At 53.0% G+C, this 21,866-nt stretch overlaps 1 protein-coding gene across 4 annotated transcripts; it reads right to left on the bottom strand.

Moving 5' to 3' along the window:
- Nucleotides 1–6,523: 6,523 nt before the first annotated feature.
- ZNF783 (zinc finger protein 783) lies at nucleotides 6,524–21,646 on the bottom strand. 4 transcript variants are annotated; one of them, XM_070788335.1, is made up of 7 exons: nucleotides 21,492–21,646; nucleotides 17,672–18,073; nucleotides 17,460–17,586; nucleotides 17,169–17,297; nucleotides 12,496–12,624; nucleotides 11,332–11,484; nucleotides 6,524–9,580 (listed from the first exon to the last, which is right to left on the bottom strand). In XM_070788335.1, the coding sequence occupies exons 1-7, from the start codon at nucleotides 21,513–21,515 to the stop codon at nucleotides 8,757–8,759; spliced, it is 1,788 nt and encodes a 595-aa protein (XP_070644436.1). In that variant the 5' UTR covers nucleotides 21,516–21,646; the 3' UTR covers nucleotides 6,524–8,756. The 4 variants fall into 4 exon arrangements, with proteins under 4 accessions (XP_070644436.1, XP_019814826.2, XP_019814828.2 ...); XM_019959267.2 differs by lacking the exon at nucleotides 21,492–21,646 and adding an exon at nucleotides 18,174–21,049; XM_019959269.2 differs by lacking the exon at nucleotides 21,492–21,646 and adding an exon at nucleotides 18,174–21,048 and having other exon boundaries at nucleotides 11,332–11,409.
- Nucleotides 21,647–21,866: the final 220 nt, after the last annotated feature.

Below are 21,866 nucleotides of genomic sequence, written 5' to 3'. Positions count from 1 at the left end.
TGCTTAACCCATTTTGAGTTTATTTTTTAATATGGTGTTAGAGAATGTTCTAGTTTCATTCTTTTAGATATAGCTGTCCAGTTTTCCAAGCACCGCTTATTAAAGAGACTGTCTTTTCTCCGCTGTATTTTCTTTCCTCCTTTGTCAAAAATTAATTGACCATAGGTGCGTGGGTTTATTCTGGGCTTCCTATCCTGCTCCTTTGACCTAGACGTCTGTTTCTGTGCCGGTACTATACTGTTCCAATTACTGTAGCTTTGTAGGATAGTCTGAAGTCAGGAGGTCTGATTCTTCCAGTTTCTTTTTCTTTCTCAAGATAGCTTTGGCTATTCAGGGTCTTTTTCATTTCCATACAAATTTTAAACTATTTTGTTCTGCTGCTGCTGCTGCTAAGTTGCTTCAGTCATGTCCGACTCTGTGCGACCCCATAGACGGCAGCCCACCAGGCTCCCCTGTCCCTGGGATTCTCCAGGCAAGAACACTGGAGTGGGTTGCCATTTTGTTCTAGTTCTGTGAAAAATGCCATTGGCAATTTGATAGGGATTGCATTGAATCTGTAGATTGCCTTGGTTAGTACAGGCATTTTAAGAATTTGATTGTTCCAATCTAAGAACAGGCTATATCTTTCCATCTGTTTGTGTTGTCTTCAATTTCCTTTATCAGTGTCCTAAAGTTTTCAGAGTATAGGTCCTTTGTCTTCTTATGTCAGTATATTCCTAGATATTTTATTTTTGATGTGAAGGTAAATAGGATTGTTTCCTTAATTTCCTTTTGATCTTTGCTAGTGTATAGATATCATCAGATTTCTGTGTATTAATTTTATATCCTGCAACTTTACTGAATTCATTGAATTCTAGTCATTTACTGTTACTGGCTGCCACACTTAGATCAGGACTCTAACAACCAAGTTCCTACCAAGCAGCCAAATCCAGGAGCTCCAAGGGTGCAGCTGATCACAAGGTGCCAACAGGAAAAGGTCCCTAAGACATATTCCTCAGTGAAGACAGTAAGCTGCAGAATGATACACAGAGTATGGTATGTGTGGTTTTTAAACCCTGTGTTTTTCTGCACTACCTACCTGTATGAAAATGCATGAGGAAGAAGCCTGAAAGGCTACACACCAGAAGGAAAATAGTGGGGGCCTGGGGGAGAGGGTGGGGGATGGAGGGTGGCAGGCACAGAGAGCCCTTCAGCTTCATCTGCACACATTTTCTTGGTGAGAATGTACTCTTGTGAAAACACATTTGCAGAATCAAAAAAAAAAAAAAAAACACACACTTTCAAAGGTTAGAGGCTGGTTAGTGTCTGCTCAGAGGGTTCTCCAGCCTTGGTTCTCCAATGTGGACCTGCCTCTGAATCCCCTGAGGAACATGCTGGAACTTTGCAATCCAGATCTCCTGAAGGAGAATGCAGTCTGCACCTTGCCTAGAGTCCCAGTAGGAGAAGCTGGCCCCTGGAAACATGAGTAAATAAAGCAATCTGCACACGCACTGTCAGCCCAAGATTTGAGCCGGGGGTGTGGAAGCAGCTCCCAAGAGCAGGGCCTGTTCTGGGGGTCAGGGGGTGGAGGGGCAGGCAGAAAGCAGAGTTATCTCCTGATGAATCTGGAAAAGCTTCCAGAGTGGGTGGAATGCAAGAAAGTAATTGCTGAAACCCTAGGGGCCTCCCAGATCCCATGGTGGACCCCAGGTCCCCCTTGGACCTCATGCCTCCACCTCCCAGTGCTCACTTGAGCCCCCACTCAGGAGCAAACCCCCAGGCTCCACAGCTCAGCAGAGCTGAGCCGGGGCTGGGGGCTTCTGCTCCCAGGGCACCTCAACCAGGCGTTGGCTGCTTGGCATCTCCATGGGAACCACCAAACAGCCCAGTTCTTCCACAATTGCTGTAGGAACCCAGCCTTGGTGGCTACAGGCTGACCGCAGTGCGGGGCCCAGCTCACTCCACGCCCTGCTGTGGAGGAAGTGACACCCCGGTTCCTGCAGTAACAGCACTCAAAGACAGGTCAGAAACCACAGGGGCCACCCTGCCCCAGGAGGAGTCTGAAATGCTACTTTTACCATCAGACTTATATGCGACCTACTCAATACCCTGGTTGAGTACACCACTTTCTTTCCACGTCTGAGCTCATGGTGATTTAGTTTACCTGTTCAAAGTACCAGCTTAAAGGCAAACTTTTCTCCCCAAAGAAAATGTCAGACTATCCATGGGGTCGCAGAGTCGGGTATGACTGAGCGACTTCACTTTCTTTCTTTCTTTCTTTCTTTCATTTAATAAGCACTCGTTATTTGTTACTCACATATGTCAGGCACTGTGTTAAGTGCTGGGGACATTCCAGGAAGACTCAGCGCCGTCTCAGAAGGAGACTGAAGCCGGGGAGAAGACAGAAGAAAGCAGAAACTGGAGCTCAGAGTGAGGACTTGAGAGCAGGTGCGGAGAGACGTGGGGGCAGACACAGGTCGGAGAAGGTCTCAGAGGCAGGCCACCCTCCAGCCCACGATCGCCTTGCCATCAGGACTCTGCTGTGTGACACCCTTCTAGACCTCAGGACGGGGTGTCTGGTCTGCCCTCCCCCATGCTCCCAGGACCATCTCAGGCCACGGTGACGTTTGTGTGGTAACTGGCACGCCGCTCCCTGGATCTTGCCCTAACGATTGGCTATGTGACTGCAAGCGGCTTATCCCACCCTCCTCTGTCTCTGTTTCTCCAGAAACATGGACCCCTGACGCCAAGCTGCCCTCTGCAGGCAAAGGTGGGAGCCAGGCCCGCCCTCATCCTGAGACCCAGGCTCCAGGGCCTTCCCACGCCATCTCCGCAAGGGTGGGCAGCAAGGGTTGGTGGTCGCACCCTCTATGAGGGAGGAAAGGGAGGAGGTGGGGTCAGCTCTGCAGGCCCATGTGGTCGGCCACCACACCCTTGTCCCTTCCCGCGTTCTCCCACAGCACAACTGCTCCATCTCGGAGTCTGGTCTCTGCCCAGTGTAAGGTGTAGCTTGGAGGAGGCAGGTTCCGTCTTCACAGGGTAGGGAACAACAGCTGATCTCCTCACAAGTCTGGCCTCCAGGCATGGATCTAAACCACTTTGAAGTTGTGTCTACCAGGAGGTGACTCCTTTACCTTCAGAAACAGAAAAATTGTTACCAAAACACAAGTTGATGTGTTCAACGCAGTGAAGCCAAACAATACCAAGATGTTAGAGTTTGGAACAGAGAAAGATTTTATTGAGGGTCCCACAAGGAGACAGGTGGCTCATGCCTTAAAAAGCCCAAACTCCCTGAAAGCCCTCAGCAAAGCCCTTTTCTAGGAAAGGTGAGGGACGGGCCAGGTGAGTTGTTACAAACGTCTTGGTGTCAGATCCTTTGTGCTCCGAGGTCAGGTCACATTCAGGTAAACATATTTCTGTAAATCTCTAACAAATGTTATCCTCTGTTCTGACAAGAAAGGGCACGGTCCCCAGAGGCAGCTTTCACCCTCTCAGGTCCGAGGTCCTGGCTGAACAGGCCGATCCCAGTTGGCTCCCTCAGGGCCGGGTATCCAGACCATGCCTGCCATTATCGCTGAGGGAGACTGTGCCCATGGCTCAGCTGGTCCTCAGGCTGCCCAGATGGCGGGGGCATCCTATAAAGACTGCTGCTGCCTTTAGATCACAGAGGCGGGGAAGGGGGTGAGGTTCAGCGCTGCCTCAAGGCCTGGGTCCTGTCAGTGGCCTTGGTGAAGGCTCTGGAGCCCTGCTGGACACAGCCCCCAGCCTGTTCCCAGGGTGCCCCCCGCTCGCCTCACTCTTTACCTGACCACCACCACTCTACCAACAGTTGGCTGAACGGCCCACTAACGGTCGGTGGTTCATTTGCTGTTGGTTGCTTGTGGGAGGGGCCCACTGCAGCAATGGGGGAGCAGGACTCCCCACCAATGGCTGAGCAGGACCACTAATGGGCCCGCCCCCCATAACCGTTGCCTGGCAACGGGGCACAGGTTAAGGGCACACACAATAATGGCTAAGCTCTGTTACAAAAATCTTGATAGCCCTTGTCGCACTGGCCAGGGATGGGCTCAGTCAAACTAACAGAGCAGGATGAGCACGGCCCTTGGCAGGCAGCCCTTGCTGGGCCTCATTACGCTGCACCCTGTTACTAGGCAACAGGTCTTGCTCAGCCATTGCGTGGTGCCTCAGTGGGCCCCGCCCACAAGCATCCAACCGGCAGTGAGCCACACCATTAGTTGTCCTGCTCAGCTATTGGTTACCTGCCCACTGGTAACTGTCGGTGAGGGACCACTGGGGAAGTGATTCAGTCAAGGGTCAGTGCTGTGGTGCCCATCAGGTGGAGAGTGAGCTAAGAGGGCGATTCAGGCCTTCTCCTGGAGGCCCTTCAGCTTACCCATCCTTGTTGGGCCAGAGGGTGAGCACGAGGGCTCAGGGAACAGACTGGGGGCTGTGTCCTGAGGGGCTCCAGAGCCCTTACCAAGGCCCTCCATCAGCCTCGTTCCAGGCCTTGAGGCAGCGGTGAACCTCTCCCCTCTGTGACCTAATAGCAGTGACCACCTGTCTGGTCATAGTCTTTGAGACCTGGTCTCCCCCTTTGGGCTGCCTGAGGAGACTGGGGGCCAGTTGGGTTGAATGCCTGGCTCCCTCAGACAGCTGGGCAGGGTGTGGAACCTGGCCCTGAAGGAGCTGCCAACTGAGATCTGCCTTCTCTTAGTCAGGTCTGGGACCTGGGAGGGTGAAAATTGTACCTTGGGGTTTTGCCCTTTCTTGTCAGAACAGAGAATAGCATTCATCTGGTAGAGATTTATAGGAATGTTACCTGACCATGACCAGCTCTCAGGAACAAAAGATCTGACACTAAGTCTGCAACTAACCACACCCATCCCTCACTTTTTGCTTTTAAAGAGACTTGCTGAAAGCTTTCAGTAACTTTGGGGTTCTTAGGGCAGGAGCCACCCATCTCCTTGTACAAATCTGTAATAAGCCTTTCTCTATTCCAAACTCTAATGTTTGGTATTGATGGGCCTCACTGTGTGTCCAGCACACGGGCTTGCAAGTTCGGTAAAAAAAAAACCAGAGGCTGAGACACTAGCCCCAAATCCTCTATGACACAGACCCCCCCTCTTGCAGCAATAGTAGGAACACCCTGGTGACTTGCATAAAAGAGTGAGCAGGCACCCAAATACATCGTGACAGGAATCAGAGCTGAGACCTAGAAGAGCTTTACGGGATCCTCACACAGCTAGAGGCAAAACTGCTGACAGAAGGAAGCCAAGGGTCCGGACTGGAGTGGAAATCACCTCCCCAGACGACATCACTGACCTTAGCTTAGGAAGGGGATGCGAATGGGGTCATGATCTCCCTGAGCTCATCAGAGGAAAAGTGAAAGTGTCAGTCATGTCGGACTCTTCACAACCCCACCAACTGTAGCCCACTAGGATCCTCTGTCCATGGGATTCTCTAGGCAAGAATACTGGAGTGGATTGCCATTTCCTTCTCCAGGGGATCTCCCAGACCCAGGGGTCAAACCTGGGTTTCCCCGCATGGCAAGCAGATTCTTTACTGCCTGAGCCACAGGTAAGCCCTCAGAGGGGTGACAGCTAAAAGATCCAGGAAGCGGGCCCTGGAGCATCTCTGGAGTGAGGACAGTCAGTTCATCCGCCCCACACCCCGATCCCGAGCAGGATCCCAGAATGTCAAGGCTGGAGGGAACCTCGGAAATGTGGTTGTCTACAGGTGAGCAAACTGGGGCCGAGAAAAAGGGGATTTTTATCCTGTGAGCTGAGACACCCTTCAGCCTCAAGTACTGTTTACCTCCCCTTTCTCTACCCAGGCTATGGCTCAGATGGTAAACAATCCGCCCGCAATGCGGGGGACCCAGGTTCGATCCCTGGGTTGAGAAGATCCCCTGCAGAAGGAAATGGCAACCCACTCCAGTATTCTTGCCTAGAGAATCCCATGGACGGGGGACCCTGGTGGGCTACAGTCCATGGGTGTCCTGAAGAGTCAGACACAACTGAGCGACTGACACTACCCAGACTGAACCTCTCCAATTCCAGGAGGGCAGGGTTATCCTCTGTGAGGGCCGCCCTCACGGGAGCTGGGCCACCCACCATGGCCCAACACTGTGAGGCCAGGCCAAGGAGTCGCCGCCACCACTGCGGACGCCCCACGCAGGCCAGCCCTTGGGCTCCCCGGTTGGCGCGCTGCTCGAAGCACGTGGGAACACAAGAACCTCCTGGAAGGACACAGCAAGTCAATCAACTGAGCGCCGCGAAGGCTGCCCCAGGTCTGCGTGCAGGGTCCCGCCCCCCCGGCCAGAGGCAGCTCCCCATTGGCCGGACCAGGAAACCCCGCCCCCCGTGCAATCCCAGAGCCCCACCTCCCACCCCCCAATTGGCCGGCCCGGAGTCCCCGCCCCTGCGGTGTGAGCCCTAACGCGGCTCCCAGGGTCCTGCTGAGCGGTTCACTCTCGTGGCGGGGCGGAGATTTCCCCACACCGCCCCTGACTCCCAGAGAGCAGGAACCAGATCACGTGCACTCATTTGAGTTCAGCATATTTACTGAGCAAGGATGCAGCCAAGGTTCCGCCACCGTCACAGTTCTTAAGGGCCTTTAACACCAGAACCCCAACTTCTCCTTTACGAACAAGGCACCCGAGACCCAGAGCTGGAGTCAAACCAGGTTCCATCCTTCCAGGTCACGCAGTCTCCGTTGATTCATTTTAGTGTAAAGAAAGGTCCTTTGAACACCTATTGAGTGCCATGCAAACTCGCAGGGCCTAGCCTGGAGCCTGGCACACTGAGTGCTTTGGAAGAAGGGGGAGCACCAGTGCATAGCGATCACTTCTTCGGTCTGAGTCTCTGTATTTACATAGGGCATTAAGCATTAGAAAGGCCTAGAAGCTCTGAGCCCTGAAGCATCCCCAAGGAAACACCTGAGACTAACTCTGTAGCTGAGGGTTAAGCTCTCATCAGCTACACTAGCACCACATCCTGTCTGCACAGTTGCTGACAGCCCAGTCCGGACTGTGGGGCCTCTGGGAAGGGCTGGAGGATGCAAGAGCAAACAGAATCTATGGCAGGCCTGGCTGAGCTGTCATTGACGTGTATACTCTGTCCTAGAAATGAAAGCAGTGTTTCCACCCGCCCCCAACTCTGCTCAGGACTTTAGGAGAGGTAGGAAAGGTCAGAGGGGGGCAACAGGAAGTGGCACAGCTAGGGACCCAGGCACCTGGAAGCAGGCTTGAACACAGGACACTCCACACAGTGCCAGACAAACAAGATAACAATCAGAACAGCTGAGGACCCATGACTGCAGCTCCAAAATCAGCCAAACCAAGGGCTGGTCTCTAGGTAGCACCCAAAGTGGTGTGATTCAAGAGGCACAAGAAGCTAGCTGCCATCAGGACGTCTCCTTGAGGCCTGATGCTATTGTCCAAACCACCCGTCTGAACCTCTGCTTTGGTAAGAGTTTTGTTCCACTGAGGTACTGAGGGCACCTGTGGGATATAGCCCAAAGGGAAAGTCTCATCTCACTCTGCACCCGAAGGACCTTCCACTCACTCCAGAAAATAAAGGTCCTTCTTGAGTGATTCTGAGTGGAAAAAGGGTGGAGATGAAGGGGGCCCTGAAGGTGAAAGAAAGGTCAAAAACTAGGCTTCCTATGATTCCGATGACTCCAAATCTATTATGACCGTGACAAATCTAAGGTGGAGGATGCAGGTGGGTCACCTTCGACCGATAAGGAACGTGAGGCTGGTGGTGGCTAAAAGATTCACCTAGATCCCCTGGCCTAACTCTGCCATGAGCCCCAAGTTCTAGAAGACACTCCGTCCTTTAACATGACAAGTCAGGCCTGGCAACCCCACAGTCCACGCTGGCTCACCAGCCTCACTCTGAGTAGGACCTTCCCCTAGGGGAAGGGCTTCTTGGGCCCATGGTGCACCTGACCCCCCACACAACCCCCCAGGTATCAGGTGGGGTCCATGGAGCATGCATGAACACTGAGACCCTGGGGGAAATGTCATCCACTCCAGGCTTTAGTTCCCCCGTCTCAGCTGATTACCAGAGTTAATCACGGATGCAAACACCCACTGAGGAAAGAACGGGAAATACTGGGAATCACTCTGGGCCAAGCATACACATCTAGGAAGACACCTGGTTTCCAGGGCAGCAGCCAAGGCACCACTATCAGCAGGCACCCCCAGGCTGGTCTGGACAGTGCCTCTGCCATCCCCTCTCAAGGAGGCGGCAGGGTAATTCCTATCCCTCAGGAGATCTTGGTCCCCTTTACAACCACACATAATACTTACAAAAGCACTTAGAAAAACTATAAAAAAAGAAGTTTCAAAATAATAGTAACAAATTCAAATTTCCAGCACCTATTCTTCAGGCTTTCTGTCCACTCTGCTGTTTCTCTTGTTGATGGAGAAACCCCAGGCCCTCAATGTCCCTATCACCCTGGCTCTCTTGTCCCTCCATGCTACTAGTCAAAGGCCCCCACCAAAGTGTGGACTCCCCTAAGCCTTAATGGAGCCGTTGTAAGTCAGGAATGTAGAAAGGGCAGCAAAGAGTGACAAGGAACTGAGGCATCTGGTCACCCTATACACTCTGTCACCATAAAGGCCACTGCTTCCCATTTGAATAAAGGGGGGGCGGGGCGGGATCTCTCCAGAGCCATCCCAGAAGGAACCAGCATCAGGCACGAGTGGAAAAGCTCCGTAGGGGCGGGGAAGAGAAGGTCCTGCCCAGGATGACCCCGCAGGCTCCTGCTGGTCAGCCCTCCTCCGAGCGGCTGGGCCGGGGCCGGGGCGGGCTCCCCAGGAGGGCGGGGGGCCCGGGGCAGGGCGGGCCCACCTGGCCCCGGGCATGCGTCTGCATGTGCACCGCCAGGTGGTGGTTGCGGTTGAAGGCCCGGCCGCACTGAGGACACCGGTAGGGCCGCTCGCCGGTGTGGATGCGCTGGTGCCGGAAGAGGTCGGAGGGCCGGCGGAAGGCCTTGCCACAGTAGGGGCAGGCGGGCCAGCCCTGACTGTTGCCCGTGTGCAGGCGCTGGTGCAGCAGCAGGCTCTTCCGCTGCTGGAAGAAGCGCAGGCACTCGCTGCAGTGGTACACCTTGGCTGTCGCTGGCCTCCGCCCCACGAAGGGCCGACGGCCCTCGCGCTCCTCCGGGAGCCAGCGGATGACTGGGCCGGGCACCACCACCTCCCCCGGCTCCAGAGCCGAGTGCGCATCCCCCCACCCGGTGGGCGAGCCGCCCCGGGCCTCCCGGTGCTCCTCCTCCACGTGGCTCCGCTGGTGAATGGTCAGGTTGATCTTCAGGCGGAAGCTCTGGCCGCAGTCAGGGCAGGGGAAGGCCCGCTCCTGCCGACGCGGGAGGACGCGGGGTGGCTGGGTCCCAGCCCCCGTGGGCCGAGAGTCCCCGGCCCGCGCCCGGGGGACGCCCCCTGCGTGAAGCCGGCCGGAACCCCCGGTCCTGCTCCTGGGCCCTTTGGGGATTCCACACGCGGCCCGGCTTGGGGACGCCCCGGGGAAGGGCGGCTCTGACGTCATCTCGTCCTCAGATGGTGCTTCCGTCTTGATGACCACAGCATTACCCCCTGGCAAATGGAGTCTGCATTGATCTCGGGGCCGGCCACACCTTGCCCCCCAGCAGGCTACCCGCCCCCCCCCCCCCCGCCCACCCCCCGACCCAAGCCAGGCTCCAGATACACCAGCCCGGCCCACACCGCCTTCCCTGAGCCCCTGGCCCCAGAGTGCTCATGCCTGGGGCAGATAAACCACGCTGCAAAACCAGGAGCCAGGGTCAGGGCTCAGACCAGGGGACACAGATGGATGGAAAATGAAGAGGAGACAAAGACCGGCCCATATCCTTAACTCTGAGACACGCTGGCCTCATGGGACCCTCTAAAGTTCAGATGATTTTAGCTCTGATCTAGGACAATGAGCCCTGCAGGCCCTCACGGCTCCTAGACTGTAAGATGCTTCATGCCTGGACCTGGCAGGTGACTTGGCCAGCTCAGATCTACTGGGCCACATGACAAATCTACACCAAGCGTCCACCGCCTGCCCCGCACCACGCTCTTAGGTGACAGAAAGCAGGCGTGAGGCCTGGGCTTCCCCCACTGACTCTGAGGCGGGACTGAGGCAGCTGGGTCTCAGCCCCAGCTAGCAGGGGTCGCCATGGCTGGGGAGGCAGGGCCTGGCCTCAGTCCTGCCTGGAACCCTGTGTTCTCCCACATCCTCCAACTGCTGCTCCTCTGGCTTCCTCTGGAGCCAGCCCCTAACCACACTCTTCTCTGACCGCCCCTGACTCCCAGACCAGCATCCACCAGCCTTAGCTGCCAGACCAGAGTCGGCTTCCTGGTGACAGCGAACCTGGCCCCCCCGCCTATGAGAATGAATACCTCCACCGTCAACGGGCAACTTCCAAGGTTCAGGACAGGAGTGATTTCCAGTGTTGCTGAAGCCTGAGCTTAAACCACAAGCTGGGAGACCACTGAGGATGAGAGCTGTTAACTGGTGAGCCCCCAGGGCAGCACCCGACAGCAAGACTGTGGGTTCTCTGCTCAAGGCTCACCTAGGAGTCCTCACAGATAACTCATGGCAGAACCTCATTTCTATGTTAGAAATGACCCACTGTTTTTAAGTTAGTCCTCCAGCTACAGAATCATTAAGAGTCTAAGAATCATCTAAACTTTGAGGTAAAAAACCTTGTTGCACTGAATAGGCTGCCACGGTATCCTCAGGCTTAGGAACTAGTGAGGGTCTCAGGCCCTCTTCTTTGAAGAGGCAAGGCTCCCAGGTCTCTTCATCTGAGGCCACCCACAACCCCAAGGGGGACCCAGATCACGCACGTGCCTCCCCCAAAGCCAGAACCCGGGTGGAATGGGGGCAGGCTGGATCCCTTTCTATTGGGCCAGAATAGGCAATAATTGCTTTACTTTTTCCTGCTTATCGAGGTGTAAGGCCGGTTCACAGAATATGCACAGACTCTCAGCAGAAAGAACTAATTTCAATCACAGCCTCCATGATCAAACTGTAAGACGTGAGAGGCGGTCCAGCTGGGCTGTGTCACAGGGCAGCCGTGACACCTGACCGCCCCCTGGCAGCTCGTGGCTTGTCTGCAAGCAGCACCTTCCCAGCCAGAGCAGACGGCGATGGGGAAGAGCCAGACCACAGGTGACCCGGGTCCTCAGAGCCCCAGGAAGTAATACTTGGGGGTGAGGGAGGCGCCCTCCGGAGGAGAGCGCTCCCCAGGTCCATCATGTAAGCCCGCCCCCTCTCCCAGAGGGGCCCTGAGGTCTCCCGAGGCTCTGCTGAGGCCACGGGGCCTCCTCCCTTCACTCACCTGGCCCCAAGCTGGGCAGGATGTCCCTGGGAGGGCAGGTTGGTGACTCCCCATCTGAAGAGTCTTCCTCCCGTTTAACTGAAGACAAAATGCTGACACTGGCTGGGGGCCCTGTGAGGCAGAGTCCCGTGAAGGCCTTTCCCAGCCACCAGCCTGGAAGCAGACATGGCCATCCCCTAGCAGGCCCAGGACGTGCTCCAGCTCCCGGGCTCAGGAAGAGGAAGCACCACGTTCTGTCCCGAGGGTAGCGGCTCCCCACCTCCAGCCCCCCAACCTCTGCCTCAGAGGTGAGAAGAGTGCGGCAAAGGCTGTGCCCCCAGCTCCCATGCAGGTGGTGCTAACAACTGGCCCCTAAGCTTCAGAAGGTCACCCTGATGGGCCTCAAAAGGACAGAAGGTTTGGGGAGGCCCCAGGGCCCAGCACCAGAGCAAGGACAATAAGAAGGTCTAGTCCTCTGACACACTGGCTGGGAAGGACGGACACAGGGAATGGGGGGGGGGGCACCCATATTCAGAGGGGCCCATAGCCAGTGGGGAAGAAGCACAGAAGTAAACAGACAGAAAGCACCCCAGAGACTGAATGGTCAGGTTGGCATGGAGGGGGATCACCAAGTTAGCAAAAGAGCAGTCTGGAGACAGAAAACAAGGCTCTGGGTTATCTGCTAGATGCTCTCTGGATTATAAGCCATTTTTGTGACAGGATGGGCAAGAATGTTCCTTTAAACAAAAGCAGAGAACACTGGGAGGGATGACTGGAGCCACAGAGCCCTCGGAGACCTTTGGAAGGAGGACACTCACGCTGGCACTGTGCCAGACACATAAGTCGTACTGCTCCACTGACCTGATGGTCCTCACTTCCTGAAGAGGCCCCGCATCCCCCTCTTGTGCCCTTCTTCACTCTAGCCAAACTGGTGTATCTCGCCCCCAACATACCTGAGGAACTCACACCTTTGCTCAGACTGTGTTCTCCTGCTGAAAATACCCTATGTTCCCAGCAAAATCCACCTCTAAGACCCATCTCGGGGCCCATTTCCTGGGAAGCCTGTCTGGCACAGAGCAGCCTGGCCCGCCCCCAGCTGTCTCCCCGACCCTCGAGCTGCAGTGCTTCTTCTCAGTTTCGCTTGTCGGGCCCTGTTCGCACGGCTGCCCAGAGGCCCTCACTCACCAGTGCCCATTTCCGGTGGGGTCACCCTTGTTTCCCAGTCTGGCTGGTGCTCCAGGGCCTGACCTTCTTTTGGCTCCTCCTGGGCAGGGCTCACCGGGCTGGGGATCTGCTCTGGGTACGGAGGCAGGCCTGGGGAATGCAAATCAGTGACACTAAGGGCGACACAGAGGTCTCCCAGGACGCTGGGGAGCGGCTGACTGCAGTCACCTGGCCATAGGGTATGACAGTGAAGTGAACCTCACTGATCGCCTAGGAACTATTCCAGGCTAAAGAGAAAAAGAAATGGTACATGTAGTATGTTAAGTTATCCGATAGTACCATGACATACAGGACCAAAGATCTGGCTTTTTTTAGGGAGTCCTGGCTGGAAACAGTTTAACAGCAGTTCCCAATCCCAAGTCCTCTAGCGGGCTGGTGTATAAAGATCCCCTGGGGAGCACCCCCAAGATTCCCCTCAGTAAGTTCTGGGTGGGCCTAGGAAGTATGCATTTTTAAAAAATGAGTGGAAGAGACATGAATATTTCTGAGTGGAAGACACATGAACATTTCCCAGAATGAAAAATTAAAATGGCCCATAAACAAATAAGACTACGCTGGTTCCATAGCCAGACACTACAAGAAAATCACAGACCAATATTCTTTATGAACATTGATGCAAAAACCCTGAACAAGATGCTAGCAACCTGAACTGGACAGCACAGTAAAAAGATTAAATAGCATAACCAAGTAGAAATTTATTCCTGGAATGCAAGGATGGTTCAATATGTGAAACTAGATCAATGGAATACACCACATTAAGAATGATGGGGAGAAAAAAACACATGATTATCTCAGTTAATGCAGAAAAACATCTGACAAAATTCAATACCCTTTTATGAAAAAATATCACTCAAAAAATTAAGACTAGAAGGAAACTACCTCAATACAATAAAAGTCTTAATTAGGCAGAAATTCAAACAATATGCTATGACGTAGATGAACATTGATGATGTCACGCTAAGGGAAATAAGCCAGTCATACAAAGACAAATACTCTATGATTCCACTTACATGAAGTACTTACTTAGAGAACTCAAATTCAACGGGACAGAAAGGAGAATTGTGGTTGCCAGAGGCTGAGAAAGGGGGAGAGTTATTGTTTGATGAAGCAGAATTCCAGTCTGATGAGATGAAAGGAGTAAGAGATGAATGTTGGTGACGGCTGCACAACATGTGAATGTATTTAGTATCACTAAACTGTACACTTACAGTTAATTTGGTCAATCTTATGTTATACGTATTTGACTAAAGTAAGAAAATAAAGTGCTGATACACAGTATAATACACATGATCCTTGAAAACATAAATGAAAGAAGACAGACGCATAAGATCATGTATTATATGATTCTACTTATATGAAATGTCCAGAATCAGCAAATCTATAGACTCAGAAAGCAGATTTGTTGTTGCTAGGACTAGGGGGCTTGGCAGGGCTTCAGGTGATAGCTGAAAGATACAGGGCTTGTTTCTGAGGTGACAAAAAATGTTTTAAAATTGACTGTGGCTGCACTTATCTATGAATATTCTAGAAACCAGTGAAAGTGAAAGGGGGCTTCCCTCATAGCTCAGTTGGTAAAGAATCCACCTGCGATGCAGGAGACCCCAGTTCAATTCCTGCGTCAGAAGATCCACTGGAGAAGGGATAGGCTACCTACACTAGTAATCTTGGGCTTCCCTAGTGGCTCAGATGGTAAAGAATCCACCTGCAATGCTGGAGACCTGGGTTCAATCCCTGGGTTGGGAAGATCCCTTGGAGAAGGGAAAGGCTACCCACTCCAATATTCTGGCCTGGAGAATTCCTGTCAGACGCAACTTTCACTTTCACTTTTACTGAATTGTATGCTTTAAATGGGTGAACTGTATAGTCTGTGAATTATTTCTAAAAAAATCTTTTTTTAAACTACACTGAAATATTCCTTACACTGAAATATTCCTGAAATATTCCTAAACTACACTGAAATATTATCACGCAGACTAAAATCCTACAAGTCTGACCACATTCCCTAGTGGCAAGGCTGTGGGGAAAGAGGCCCTCTTTCACAACACTGATGGAAATGGAAATGATACAACATCTTGTGCGTCTGAATGCCATTGAAGTTACACCAAAATGACCTATAGGTCAACTTGAAGGGGTTCCCAAGAGCCAAGAATGGGACAATGTAAGCATGAAAATAATGGTTGCAAAAGACTGCATGTATAAAATATTCACCTACAAAGTTATAATAATAAAAAAAGGAAGAAAGAAAAGCCCAGGTATTGGTCACCTTTGGCATTCCAAAAATTGATGACAAGAAATATTTAAGCAGCTAATCTGCCTTTTCTGTACAGACCATATTTCAAGGTAATTAAAAGAGCTGGTTAGGGAAATTATTCTTTATAAAAGAATTTCAGCTACTAGGTGCCGATGCCTGTATGCTCAGTCATGTCTGACTCTTTGTGACCCCCTGGAATGTAGGCTACTCGGCTCCTCTGTCCATGGAATTTTCCAGGCAAGAATGCTAAAGTGGGTTGCCATTTCCTCCTTCAGGGTATCTTCCTGATGCAGGGATTGAACTTGCGTCTCTTGCACCTTCTGCACTGGCAGGTGGATTTTTTACCACTGCACCACCTAGGAAGCCCTCAGTTCAGTCAGTCGCCTCTGACTCTTTGCCACCCCATGGACTGCAGCAGGCCAGGGCACCTAATAGGGAAGCCCTATTAGGTGCCAAAGTAATGACCAAATTTCACCATTTTACAACCCCTAATTCAGTAATGAATCCAGGGAAGTCTTCAATGGCCATTAAACTCATTAGGTGAAAAGTTGATGGGGAATTTTATAATAGAAGGATAAAGCTGATAATCACAAAAAGAAAGGCAACTGAATAAGACCCGAAACTGTAAGACTCCTAGTAGAAAACATAGGCGGTAAGCTCCTTGACATCAGTTTTGGCAAAGATTTTTTTTTTGGATTCAATATAAACAAAGGGACATCAAACTTAATATAAACAAGGGGAAATACATCAAACTAAAAACCTTCTACACAGAAAAGGAACCATCAACAAAATGAAAATACAACCTATGGAATGAAAGAAAATATTTGCAAGTCATTCACTTGATAAGGGGTTAAGATCCAAAATACATAAAGAACTCACACAACTCAATAGCAAAAAAAAAAATCAATTAACATTTGAAGATCTGAGTATCTGAACAGACATTTCCCAAAGAAGATGTACAGATGGGCAGTGGGCACATGAAAAGATGCTAAACATCACTAACCATCAGGGAAATGGTGAGACATCACCTTACATGTCCGAATAGCTATTTTCAAAAAGACAGGAAACGACAAGGATGTGGAGAAAAGGAAAACTGTGTGCTCTATTGGTGGGAAGGTAAAATGTCTCAGCAACAAGGGAAAGCGGTATAGGGGTTCCTCAGAAAATGAAAAAGAGAGCTACCATAAGGTCCAGCGACGCAGGCATTTTCCCAAAGAAAACAAAAACATTAACTCAAAAAGGTATCTGCACACCAACGTTCACTGCACACCGCGGCATTATTTACAACAGCTGAAATACGAAAATAACTTGAGGGTACCGACAGATGAACGGATAAAGAAAATGTGGTGTGTATCTGTGTGTGTGTATGTATATGTGTGTATGTGTGTGTGTATATATATACACATATAAACAGAATATTATTCAGCCATAAAAAAGAATGAACTCCTGTCATTTGCAACAAACTTTAGGGTATTTCGCTAAGTGAAATAAGTCAGACAGAGAAAGCGATCTCACTCATACATGGAATCTATTTAAAACAAACCAAGATGGAGTAGGAAATGGTAACCCATTCCAGTATTCTTGCCTAGAAAGTTCCATGACCAGAGGAGCTTGGCAAGCTACAGTCCATGGGGTCGCAAAGAGTCAGCCACGACTGAGCACATCAGCACATACCATGATCTACAATGGTTGTTTCCTTTTGTATTCCTACCAGAAGACTTTGGGACTTCCAATTGTTCCATATCCTTGCCAGTGTGTTTGGTCTTTTAAAATTTTTGACCTTTTTAATAAATGTATAGCAGTAGGAGAAAAAACAAAAAAACAAACAAAGAGGGGCTTCCCTGGTGGTCCAGTGGTCAAGATCTGTCTGCCAATGCAGGAGACACAAAGACATATAGGATCGATCCCTGGTCCAGAAAGATCCCACATGCCAGAGAGCAACTAAGCCCCTGCATCACAACTACTGAGGCAGCACTCTATAGCGTCTGTGAGCTACAACTACCGAGCCCACCTGCCCCGACTACTGCGCCCATGCACCCTAGAGAAACCAGCGCATTGAGAAGCCCATGTGCCGAAACTAGAGAGCAGCCCCCGCTTGCTGCAACTAGACCAAGCCCGTATGCAGGAGCAAAGACCCAGCAAAGCCAAAAATTAATTAATAAATCTTTAAACAACAAACAAAAACAAGATCACAGATGCAGAGAACAGATTGGGGGTTGCCAGAGGTGAGGGGTAGGGGGTAGGTAGAACGGGTGAAAGCAGCCAGAGCGTGGCCTGCCCTGAGCTAAGGGGCCTGCGCTCCTTCCTGGCCTCGCACTGTGGGAAGTGCAGAAGGGCGGGACACGCATGGACTGTCCCCAGCCCCGGCCACGCCCCCACTCACCTGCACCTGGCCTCCTGGGGCACACTTCCTCTCTCTCGTTCCCTTCCTCCCGGCCCCACGGGCCTTCAGGACAAGGCTCCTCTCCCCTCTCCATCCGGGTGAGGATGTCTGGTTTGGAGATGGCATAATCTGCGTGCAGAGTACAGAGAGAGCTGGGTCAAGACTGGACACCCGCCACCCAGGTGCCCAGAGACGCAGCGACACCTGGAGGAACAGAAGCCAAAGCTGAGACACAGCCTGCAGGAGGCCCATCTGTGGGCAGGGCCCAGAGCATCATCTAGACAGCCTTACCCAGGGAGACCAGCATCTCGTAGTTGCCCCTCATCACGTGCTTGTACAGCTCCTTCTGCCACTCGTCCAGCTTGCCCCACTCTGGCTCAGAGAAATACACGGCCACGTCATCAAAGGTCACGGGCACCTGGAACCACAGGGTCACGCAGGCTCACCCACACGCCGATGGGCAGGGAACGTGGGCTATCCCACCCCCGGTGTCCAGGGCTTACCCTGGGGACCTCGCCCTTGCTGCCCGGGGGCAGCCGCAGGATCCAGAAGTTCCTGTTCCTCAGCAGGTTCTCCATGTTCTCCAGCCGCCTCTGCAGCAGCCCGTACTCCTGCAGCAGGGTCCCCAGCACGGCCCACTTGCCCTCCAGCTGGTTCCCGAGCTCCACGGCCGTCTTCTCGCAGTCGGCCAGCTTCTTCTCAGCCGTCCCTGTCCGCCCCTCCAGAGTCAGCAGGCGGGTCAGGCAGGAATCCACCTTCTTTTCCAAGGCCTGGATGGCGGCCACCACCGTCCACAGCGTGATTTCCGTGGAGTAGAGGTAGGAATTCTTCTCAGCGGCCGGCTGGGGTGATGGAGAAGGAGTCGAAGGCCTTTCATCCCCTGTTGGTTTGTCCCTCTCTGGAGCCTGTCCAGCAAAAGCAAGGGGAAATATGATCACAATTATCCAGTGAGATGTCCATCTCAAAGAGAAACCTCAGAATGGCACTTCCCAGGTGAAGCCCCACCTGGGATCCTGAGGACCCAGCAGGAAGCGGAGGAGAGGGAGGAGCAGGGGGGATATCCATCCTCAAGGACAGGCTGGACCAGGGTGTTAGCAAGTGGGAATCAGGAGGAACAGCATCTGTCACCTCGCACAGGTGACTTCCCTTCCTGGTCTTGGTCTTGTCCTCTGGCACTCAGAAGCTCAGTGGCAGTGGTACTACTCACAAGCTGGCTGAGCTCTGCAAAGTTTGTTATGCATTTTAACTCCAACCCCACATCTGTAAAAAGGGGTAATAATAATACCTACATGATGGGATTGTGAGAATTAATGATACTGTCTTAGTAAAAAAACACTTAACATGATGATGTCCAATGTGGCAAACACTCAATAAACGTGAGCCCTGTGTTGTTGACAATGAGGAGGATGTTGAGCTGAAGGCAGGTCCAAGTCAGGAGTGCAGTAAGTCGTTCACATGGCCTTTCTACTCCACCCTGTTCATTACATTGTCCTTCAATGTCTTGGGGGCTTCCCTGATAGCTCAGTTGGTAAAGAATCTGCCTACAATGCAGGAGACCCCGGTTTGATTCCTGGGTTGGGAAGATCCACTGGAGGAGGGCATGGCAACCCACTCCAGTCTTCTTGGGCTTCCCTTGTGGCTCCGCTGGTAAAGAATCTGCCCACCGTGCGCAAGACCTGAGTTTGATCCCTGGGTTGGGAAGATGCCCTGAAGAAGGGAATGGCTACCCACCAACTCAATGGACATGAGTCTGAGTAAGCTCCAGGAGTTGGTGATAGACAGGGAAGCCTGGTGTGCTGCAGTCCATGGGGTCACAAAGAGTCAGACACGACTGAGCAACTGAACTGAACTCAATGTCTTGGAAAAGAGCTTCTGAAGTTTCTCAGCTGACCTCAGGGCCTGACAACCAGGCCTCAGCCCCAGTTCGTCTCGCTAAAAGCCTCGCTGGACAGAGGGACCACTTCACCCCTTCTCTGTACTCATCCCCATGGTCAGCTCACCATGAAGTCCTATCTGTGCATCTTCTAAAACTACGTCAAAGTCCGCCCTTGCCTCTCCTGCTCTGGGGACTAGTCCAGGCCCCAGGCCCCTTTGCCCGGAACCCTTGCTGCTCTGCGCAGCTGGTTTCCCCAGGTCACCCTTCTTCCCCGCAATCAATTTCCCACAGGCTGACCAGGAATCTTTTAAATACACACTAGAGCATTTTAGTCCCCTGACTGACAGCTTCCTGGTGTACCCAGAATAAAATCTAAACATCTTACCATATCCCAGCCTACCTCCTTGACTTTATATCCTCCTGGGTACTAACTACCAGCCAGCTCCCCTAGCCTCTGGGATTCTTATGACGTACCTGGCTCTCTCCTCTCCCTTTGCCTGAGCGCTTCCCTCACCCCTCTTTACGCCTGGCTCCCTCTTCTGTTAAGACTCCAGCTTAAACACTGCCTCACAGAGACCTTCACCAACTAACACATCTAAACTAGGCCCCCTGCTAGCCCTTCCTTCACGCTGTTTTATGGCTTGTGTTGTTCCCCAGGAGAACATAAGATCCATGAGGACATCAGCTCCATGAAGGTATATATTATTCACCATTGTATTCCCAGCTTCTAAAAGAGTGCCTCATTCATAGCAGATGCTCAGTAAATGCCTACTGAGTGAATGAGTGAATGACTAAACAATTAAACACAGTCATTCAATAACAATGACTAAACACCTGTCAACAGTCAGTACAATGGGGATGCAGAAAAAAATGCAGTTCTTCCTTGTGCTGGAGAAAAGTTGTGTACATAAGACAGTCAAATTAACAGTGTGATACCAGGGGCTAATCAAAGTTGAGGGCAAGTCTATCCTGCTGGGTGAATGTTTTGGGGATCTCAGGTTGCTGCAAGAGAGCAGAAGGAGAGAGGCAGATGAGAAGGGCCAGGAAAAGTGCTGAGAAAGTGGTCCTGGGCTAAGTGGGAGCTGAAGACGACACCTGTAGCCCCAGGGAAAGGCCTTGCTGGGGGCTTCCCCCAAGGAGCAGGGCTGTAAGTCCCAAGAAGGCCCATCCTCTTTTTCGCCCTTGCACTCAGAGAGCCCTTACCAACACACAGACACCAAACTCACCAAAGAGGAAAGAAAAGGAAAGTAAAAGTGAGGTCACGTTTGACTCTTTGTGAGGCCATGGATCTCCAGGAGATCTTCCTGACTCAGGGGTTCCCACATTGTAGGCAGACACTTTACCATCTGAGCCACCAGGGAAGTCCTCCTTAAAGAAGAAAAGTTCCTCCTTAAAAAGTATCCAAAGTAATCAGCATCTAGAAAAATCAAGGCTTCAAAAACCTTGTTAAGATGTATTAATAATGGTAGATACGGGTTGATGTCGCAGTGGTAAGAACCCGCCTGCCAACACAGGAGACCCAAGAGAGGCCGGCGCGATCCCTGCATCAGGAAGACCCCCTGGAGAAGGAAATGGCAACCCACTCCAGTATTCTTGCCTGGAGAACCCCATAGACAGAGGAGCCTGGTGGGCTACAGTCCACGGAGTCACAGAGTCCGACACGACTGAGAGACTCAGCCCGTGTGCACGGTGGATTGAGCTCTTCACAAATGTTTTTCTACTATGTCCAAAAAAAAAAAAAAAAAAAAGGGCCAAAAGGTTATTTTCTCCAAACTGGACACACTGTATATTATCAGCCAAAATTTCAGTATCTGCTAATCTTTTATGAACCACAACAAAAAACAAAAACACCCGCCTACAATCCCTGCAGCAAACAGCACTCAACACCTTCTCTTTGCTGTCACCGCACGGGTGCACCCGAAAGGGGACCCAACTCCGGAGCCCCAGGTGGGCGTCAGGCTCTGGCCTCGACTCGACTCGGTGTGCAACTTTGGGCGCGTCCCGCCCCCCTCCCCGCGCAGCCTCAGACCTCGGTCGTCAGAACCGATGGGGCCGGGGTGCCTGTCCACCCCCCCCACCCCGCCCCACCCCCCGGCCTGTCTCCGGGCCGCCGGGCCTCCAGGCCTCCAGTGAGACAATGGACGGGAGGAGACCGCCACTCGGTTCCAAGACGAGGGCTTGTCATCTTAAGTGTGACCGCAAAGTCCGGCCGCTCCCCCGACGTCGGGGCCGCCCACCCGCCGCGCACGGCCTGGCGTTTGGGCCGCCCAAGGCCCGGCCGGGACTAGAGCAGCCGGGCGGCCCGAGCGGGCCGGACGCGCGGGCGCGGGACGGAGGCGGCGGAGAGGAGGCCGCGCCGCGGCCGCTCGGGGCGCCGCCCGACCGAGACCCTCGCGGGTCCATGCGGCGGCCCGGCGCGGCTGGGCGTCCGCGCGCGGGGCGCTTACCGGGGCGGGCGCCGCTTCGGCCATGGCTGCCCGCGTCCCTCGCTCCGCGGCTCTCCTCCCGGGGGCCGGCGCGGGGCGGCGGCGGAGGCGGAGCGGAGCCGCCCTGCCTCGGAGCTCCTGCCGGGGCGGCCGCGAGCTGCGTCCGAGCCACGTGCCCCGCCGGCCCTTTAAACAAGAGCTGCGCTCGCGGCCGGGCCAGAGGCCGCGCGCAGCGCCCCCTGCAGCCCGAAGGACCGCACTCCCGCGGCCTTCGGTGCCCACCAGCCCCGGGCGGCCGCGGGGGTCCCGCCGGGCGTAGGGGGAGCCGGCTGCCCGCCCTCGCCTGGGCCGCGGGAGTCGACGCCGGGGCAGCACGCTCCGCGGGGCCCACCGGCC

This window comes from Bos indicus, chromosome 4, assembly GCF_029378745.1.
Source record: "Bos indicus isolate NIAB-ARS_2022 breed Sahiwal x Tharparkar chromosome 4, NIAB-ARS_B.indTharparkar_mat_pri_1.0, whole genome shotgun sequence".
Classification (NCBI taxonomy): Eukaryota; Metazoa; Chordata; class Mammalia; order Artiodactyla; family Bovidae; genus Bos; species Bos indicus.
Note: the sequence above shows the minus strand (reverse complement) of the source record. Positions and strands in the feature narration are given on the sequence as shown.